Source organism: Narcine bancroftii, chromosome 3 (assembly GCF_036971445.1).
Source record: "Narcine bancroftii isolate sNarBan1 chromosome 3, sNarBan1.hap1, whole genome shotgun sequence".
Lineage (NCBI taxonomy): Eukaryota > Metazoa > Chordata > Chondrichthyes > Torpediniformes > Narcinidae > Narcine > Narcine bancroftii.
The window spans coordinates 173,474,733-173,482,914 of NC_091471.1; the positions used below are offsets into that span (position 1 = coordinate 173,474,733).

Here is an 8,182-nt window from a genome sequence, read left to right on the forward strand (position 1 = left end):
TGATTCCCCCCACCCCCACCCAAAAAAAGTCCCTTTCATTCTGATAGGTTATCTACTTCTGAACAATACTGCTTTTACATAATCATATCTCACACCAATAGAAACAACTTATCAACATCAGAAAAAATAGACTATGTGTCGGGATACCAAGAACAACTTCCTTGGTCTTTTTTAATGTAGCATCGCAAGATTTATTATGTGCACTCAGTATACCAATTTGGCTGAAAACACCTCCCTCAGTGCAGTTCTGTATTAATTTTCTGCTCCAGTCCCTGTACCCATAATTATAACTCAGGAGGCAAGAATTGCTCGAACTGAATGACATGTGAGGCACAAATCTGTGATTACACACGGTCACTAAATGGGAGAGCAACAAATACTATGAAAACTATTTACAATGTAGTTTTATTCACTGTTGATGCAACGTGATAAATACAAAGATCTGAGGACTTCAAATAAGTGTATATATTTTTCATTTTTTCATTATTCTTCCTTTTCTTCACCGTGTGTGATAATGTAGCAGAGCGATTTATAATCCAGATTACCTGCTCCATCAATTGGAGAGGATTGAAACATCTGGTCAGCCTGCAAGATATGGAAAGACAAAAGAATGGGAGAGAGACACATCACACATTAAAAAAATTTACAGTTGTTAGACTGGTCCCTGGTAGGAACAAAATATTTACAGACAATCAAATATATGAAAGGGAAATGATAATGTCCATGTTATGCAACTGAACAGTAATTAGTAATAGGGACCACATATCCTGATGTAACTACTTTTCTTTTCCATAAATTTATGAAAAAATACATAATCTTTTATTTATTTCATTTTTTTAATGTAAGTTAATTTTTGAAATGTATTCCTTTTTGGGAACTGTAATGTGAGAAGTTCTATCTGTTACATTGTTGGTGTTACCCCCTCATTAGACGTGAACATGTATATTTCAATTTCTAATTAGCAATTAAGAATTGGTGAATGATTAAATGTTTATACAAACCTCCTCAGATGTGAATTTGTCAGCCTGTGTCATTAATAAGCGTTTTAATCTGCAGGTAGAAAAGAAAATAGCTTAAGAAGCTTGACAATAATAACTCAATACAAACTGCAAAACAAGCACCAACAAAATCTAGGAAGATAAAAGGAACAGGTACTCGTCTTTGTTGATATATCCTTTGCCCTCTGGATCAAAAAGTTTGAAAGCATTTAACATCACCTCTTCTGGATCAGAACCTGTGTATAAAACAAATAAAGAATCAGCAAACATAAGTTTGGGGGAAGGATATAAAAAGAGAGAAGTGGTATTGTCATACCATGTAACTTTGCTCCAAACAGATTTAAAAACATGGTGAAGTTAATTGGACCAGTGGCCTCTTTCAACATGGATTCTAGTTCATCATCTTTTACAGAGAGTTTGCCTGAAAATAAAATAGAAAATTAATGGAATGATACCTTTTAAAATGAATCCTACCAGCTACCAACTTCTCTCACTGGGTTTGAACAATCTTATTGATTTATTAGAGCTCCATAGCAGATGTATTAATCAAGCATTTCAAACTACATGGAATTTATAACAGAGAAACAGACCATTCAGCACAACTGAGCTGTGTGACTTGAACCATCCTTTTAATTCCTCAGCATATCCTCTATTCTGAGATTAATCCATCTTTACCTTGAAGAAAACTTTGTTTTACATCTCAACCACTTTACATGATAGTGGGCTCTCAAAAGGAACACACCCATTCCAAATTCTTTGCTGGATTGGTCAGAAGCTAATTCATATTTATGGTTCTTAGAATTTTTAAAAACATATTTCTCACTATATCTATTTTCACTCAAGTTTTATCTATTTTAATTTATTCCCCATGACCATGTCCTGGGTTTATACCTTAGCCTCTACACCACTCAACAGTTCTCTTAGTTGACATCTTTCAAGCTCAATATATTTTCATATACAGTGTGCCTTGGATTAGAAATAATCTATCTTATGGAAATCCAACTTTATGCAAATTCCACTTATATATTTTAAAGTATTCTTCAAGCTAGTAGAAATAATAATAATAATCTGTTTTATTCATTAATGATTAGATCAAGTATATATTCCATTAGTTTAATTATCAGTGCTTTTAGGGTGATCATTTGATGAAATTAAAGAATATGTATGTAGAGCAACACAATATGGGTATCTATATAAAAATGAGCTTTCTGATTTATATAGAAATTGGCTTAGGGAATCCTTCTGCATCCAGGACACTGGCTGCAGTTAATGTCATTTAGATCATGCTTGCTCTTCTTCCCTTTTCTAGGTGTCATCACACTATAATTTATTAGGACCAAAACTGAACATGTGGTCTGACCAATACAGTGCATTATGTTTTTATGTATAATTTCCTCATTGCAATGTAACAAGTATACTGTTATTCCCAACTATTTGTTTTTACTAATCAAATTCCTTGTGTAAATAAGAGTCCGAAAGCAAGTCTTAACTTTCAAATGCCTCCGGATGTAACCAAAACAAGACTTTTCTTTTTCCAGAGCTTAATGGCCACTGACAAGTTGTGGAAAGAGAACAACTGAAGATAGCAACTAACTGATTGTCAGCTGGTCAATCTATTTGATACCTCTGAGCTCGAACTACAACTTCTCAGAGATTGAAATGTGATATCCAAACATTTAAATAATATTCTAATATTACAGTGAATGTATCAAACTGCTACAGCAATAACCTTTATGTGGACAAGTCATAAGTGGCTGCATCAACACATTTAGACAGCAACAGATTTTGCAGGACTATTTACCCAAAGATGCATAAGTGTCTTTCAGATCCTCTTTGTCAATGAAGCCATCTCTGTTCTGATCAATCAGAGTGAAGGCCTGAAAGGAGAAAAAAGATCAAACCAATCCAATTCATCCTGATAATCTGCCAGGCCCAACAGAAGGTCCCTGGATTTTTATTGAACATCTGAAATAGTACTTGTGTCTTTTTCTCTTGTAGTGCAAATGAACAATGTAATAATATTTAACTCAACTAGAAAATATGTTAACACATTTCTGAACTAATGATTTTTTTTAAAATTGGTCATAACTAGAAAGTCAAATAATTGCAAGGAATATAATGAACAGTGGAGTCCAACTGATAATGAGGATTTTTTTACTGTTCTTGGACTAATTATTGATTTCTCTTTGAGTTCCATTCAGTATTTGTGTCCCTAATCCAACATGGGGAACTGATATCCCATTTACATCGCCTCAGAAATCAACGTGCATTAGCAAAGGACTAATATTAAAGATCTCGTGGCATAATCGTTCTCACACATCACCTTACGATGGAGGAGGCGGCCATTCGGTCAATCCACACCATGGTTGCGCTCTAAACGATCCCATTAATCGTTCCTGTTGCTTTGCCATGCATATGACTAATATAATTCAACATCATTTTCTCCTCCCACCTCCCGGTTGCCACACTTTCCCAAACATTGGCCACAGGCTCGTCCCTCTTTTGCCTTCCCTTTGGCTACTTCTTTTTAAAATGATTTTTTTTAATGAGTAAAACGCAGTGGAACATCAGCCAGGCGCTATGTCAATGGGCAAACTGTTGCAGTTTCAGGTGTGCCGATGCCCACACTTACTTCCTTGAATTCCTGGATTTGGGTCTGCTCAAAGCTGGCGAAGACGTTGGAGGAAGCCCTCTGGGCTCGCTTGGCGCCGCCTTCCTTCTTCTTGGTTTTCCTGCTCGCCTGCAGGAGAAAAAAAGTAAGAAAGAAACATCACAAGAGTGAGCTGCGAAGTGAAACACGAGCATTGCAGATGCGAGACAGTGAAGCAAGCAAGGAGCGGTGAGAGGAATTCAGCGGGACAGGGAGCATCCATGGACGGAAACGGTCAGTCAACGTTTCGTCCCGGGACCCTTGATGGCCTCGCTTAGCGGCCACACGGCGCTCGTCCTCCTTAACACTCACCATGCTCGCCCGTGGTTGGGATCACGGACTGTGGTTTATATAGAGAGCCGTGCACCTGCCGGACACTGCGGCTGCAGCCGGCGCAAGTCCCTGAGGCCATCAGCAGCCCGCATGAACTACTCCTTACAAGGACACATTCGGCTCCAAGGCAAATGGGTCCCCGGAGACTTGGCGATTAAATCCTCGCCACCTGATGCAGATCTGTTCCGATCTTTCGGGCAGGAATTTAAAGTTTAATCCGCCAAGAGAAGATAGAAAGAAATCCAATTCAGAAATGCTTCTGGAGCCCCATTCCCAATTTAAGCGTGTTTATTTTACATTAGTTTCACAGGCGATCCAAAGCAAGAGGCGATTCAGTTCCATCCGACCGCTCGTATTTGGGCAACTTTGTCAGATCTAGATTGAGCTAATGCTGTTGAATATAGGCTGAACAAACGGGATATTTATAACTTTGTAAACGTTTCTCGCTGAAGACCCAGGAAATTGTATTTGCTTTGCCCCATTATGACAACCTGCAATTTCAGGCACTTTACCGGCATTCTGATGGAACTTGATGCCGAGTAAACAGAAACTTTCGGAATCAGGTTAGAGTGTTTGGGAAATAGATATGCTGGAAATGGAGAACACTAGCTAAAAACTCCATCACTAGTTGTGGGGCAAAGAAAGGATGAGATTCCAACAAGTCTTGGGTGGAAGCAGGTTCATTATCATCTGACTTCATAGACAACCAGAGGAAACAGCGTTCTAAAGGTAAAGGTTCCATTATTGTCACGTCATGCTACATTTAGAATGAAACATGCATGAAATTCTTTAACTTTAGTCTCCACCTTGTCCAGCGCCTACAGTGAAGACATACATGCATAATCACATGTAAAAAATTACAAAATAAAAACACACACACACAAAATATGTGTTTAGTGCCCTCCATAATGTTTAGAACATTTGGCTTCACAGGTTTTTGTCGTTACTCAGGTATGTTTAATTGCTTCATTGGTGCAGGTATAAGAGAGCTAGGCTTGCTTCTCAGTTTTTGGAGTCTGTAGTTGCCATTTTTTAACATGAGGACCAGAGTTGTGCCAATGAAAGTCAAAGAAGCCAAAATAGTAAGACACATCACCCAAACCTTAGGATCACCAAAATCAACTGTTTGGAACATCATTAAAAAGAAAGAGTGTACTGGTGAGCTCAGTAATAGCAAAGGGCATGGCACAATGGCATAGGTGGAAGACATGAAAGGACACCTCTCCCGACAGAACTGTTAAAAATCCAATCTTAAAAGTTTTGTAAACTTTAAAAAAACATTAAGTATTCTTATGAAGTCCAACAGCAATAATGAGAAAGACAAAGGCACAGGCTGCAAAAAAACAATTCAGAAGCAACTATCAAGCATAGAAGAACTTGGGCCTGGCTTCGAGATGGAGCCTGGGGACTTGACTTCTCTTCACCCACGTCCACAGCAACAATCTTCAGTGAAGGTACAGTTAACTCTGGCGCCGACTCTTTGGAGTGCCGGGGTATATGGCGCTGGAGCCTGAAGAAAACTTTCTCCTGATTATGAGGAACAACTGTGCATGTGCAAGACTTTGTGCATGCGCGTTACTTCAAGTTTGGCCTGTGCTGCGGGGGTGGGGGGGGGGGGTGGGGGCACTGATTCCTCGTGGCCCAGTGATGCTGGACCTTTGAGGGAGAGGATAAGGACCCACTGACAGGGGGAGGTGCCATCAGTTTCAACGGAGGAGGAAGAAGGGGACATTGTTGGTGGAGTTGAGGAAGAGGACATTTACCCAGGCACAGAAGAAGAAACAATGATATACAAGGGTAGGCCCTTACCTATATTCAAAGGATATTTCTCATTATGCAGATCCTGCAATTCAATTTGATATTTTGTCTAAACAAATTGAAACTATGTCAAATCAGATGAATCAAGGTTTTTTTTTTAATCTATGAAAGATCAATTTACTGGCATGAATGTCAACTATTAAGACTGATGTGGCAAAATGAGTGAAGCTGGTGGATAAAGTGCAAGATAAAATTAAGAAGATTGAAGAGGAATTTCATGATTTTCATGATGTAAAATGTAAAGAAAGGATGGGACAGATGGACGATTCTTTTACTGGATGGGAAATCCAAAGAAATTATTTATTAAAGAAGATTGATGGTTTGTAGAATCAGAATCAAATAATGTTAAACTTGTTGGGTGGCCAGAAGATTTTGATGCATTTTTTCCAAAAAAGATCCTTTAAGTTTTGGGAAAGGATTACTTTCCAAATGGTTTAGAATTGGATAGAGGTAATAAAGCAATTAGAAAAAAGCATTTTCTTGGACAACCACCACATTCTATACTAATTAGATGTTTGTGTTATCAAGGTAGAGAATTTATTTTGCGTGTAGCAGTTCAAGATTCAAAAAACATCAGGGTCCCTTGGTGGTTAAGAATAGTAGAGTCTTTTTCTGTGCTGATTTGAGTCAAACTATTATGAAAGGTTGTAAAGAGTTTATTTCTGCCAAGGCTGTATTGTGGAAGGATATACATTTGCTTTTAAATATCTAGCTTTTCTTAAAGTTTTTATGGAGATTTTCATTCCCAGTTTTTTAATGATAAAGTTGAAGCTCTTACATTTGCTAATTCTCTGCCTGATAATAAACAGAAGAGAAGCCAAGAATATCTTTCTCAACAATTGAAGCCAGCTCAAGAAGAGAAGAAGAATGGTGTGCAGGAAAGGGAATGCCATCAATTGGTTGAAATTGATATTGATGATGATCAAGTTAACAGAGACTTGGAGGAAGTTGACCATACTTGAAAGGTTTTACTAATTGTTTTTATTGTTCTGTTCAGGGGAGGTGGTTTTGTTTGCTTCTCCTTCTGAAGTCATTGGCCATTTTGTGGCATTGGTCACTTCCCATTAAGTAGGGTAGTACTGTGGTACGGTATTCTTTTTTTTTGTTGTTTTTTTAATGTTTTTTTTTCTTTCTTTATTGTGGTTTGTACTTTTCTTTCTACAGAGGAGATTAATTATTTGTTGCAGATTGATTATGGATTGGAGTCCCACTGCATCAGGCATGGAGGTTTATTTATATTATAAATTAAGATGATCCTTGCATCTGATGAAATGGTGCAGCCGAGATAGGTAAACTGGTTGACCGTTTTGAGTTTTGTGTGCCCGATGGAGATGTGGGGGGGCTGGTAGTCATGGTGGGGAGCTGGCTGATGGAGGACCTCAGTTTTCTTCAGGCTGACTTCCAGGCCAAACATTTTGGCAGTTTCCGCAAAGCAGGACGTCAAGCGCTGAAGAGCTGGCTCTGAATGGGCAACTAAAGCGGCATCATCTGCAAAGAGTAGTTCACGGACAAGTTTCTCTTGTGTCTTGGTGTGAGCTTGCAGGCGCCTCAGATTGAAGAGACTGCCATCCATGCGGTACCGGATGTAAACAGCGTCTTCATTGTTGGGGTCTTTCATGGCTTGGTTCAGCATCATGCTGAAGAAGATTGAAAAGAGCGTTGGTGCGAGAACACAGCCTTGCTTCATGCCATTGTTAATGGAGAAGGGTTCAGAGAGCTCATTGCTGTATCTGACCCGACCTTGTTGGTTTTCGTGCAGTTGCATCAGATGCAAGGTTCGACAACGAGATAGACAACAGACTCGCCAAGGCAAATAGCGCCTTTGGAAGACTACACAAAAGAGTCTGGAAAAACAACCAACTGAAAAACCTCACAAAGATAAGCGTATACAGAGCCATTGTCATACCCACACTCCTGTTCGGCTCCGAATCATGGGTCCTCTACTGGCATCACCTACGGCTCCTAGAACGCTTCCACCAGCGTTGTCTCCGCTCCATCCTCAACATCCATTGGAGCGCTTTCATCCCTAACGTCGAAGTACTCGAGATGGCAGAGGTCGACAGCATCGAGTCCACGCTGCTGAAGATCCAGCTGCGCTGGATGGGTCACGTCTCCAGAATGGAGGACCATCGCCTTCCCAAGATCGTGTTATATGGCGAGCTCTCCACTGGCCACCGTGACAGAGGTGCACCAAAGAAGAGGTACAAGGACTGCCTAAAGAAATCTCTTGGTGCCTGCCTCAATGACCACTGCCAGTGGGCTGATCTCGCCTCAAACCGTGCATCTTGGCTCCTCACAGTTCGGCGGGCAGCAACCTCCTTTGAAGAAGACCGCAGAGCCCACCTCACTGACAAAAGGCAAAGGAGGAAAAACCCAACACCCA

The 8,182-nt window shown here is 39.8% G+C and overlaps 1 protein-coding gene across 1 annotated transcript; it reads right to left on the minus strand.

Moving 5' to 3' along the window:
- Positions 1-389: 389 nt before the first annotated feature.
- Positions 390-3,750, minus strand: LOC138756725 (myosin light chain 5-like; the record flags this gene model as incomplete). Its single annotated transcript, XM_069923113.1, has 6 exons — positions 390-585; positions 1,002-1,050; positions 1,156-1,234; positions 1,315-1,419; positions 2,800-2,875; positions 3,631-3,750. Coding segments are annotated over 6 exons (531 nt in total), but the record flags the coding sequence as incomplete, so codon positions are not given.
- Between the last annotated feature and the right edge of the window lie 4,432 nt (positions 3,751-8,182).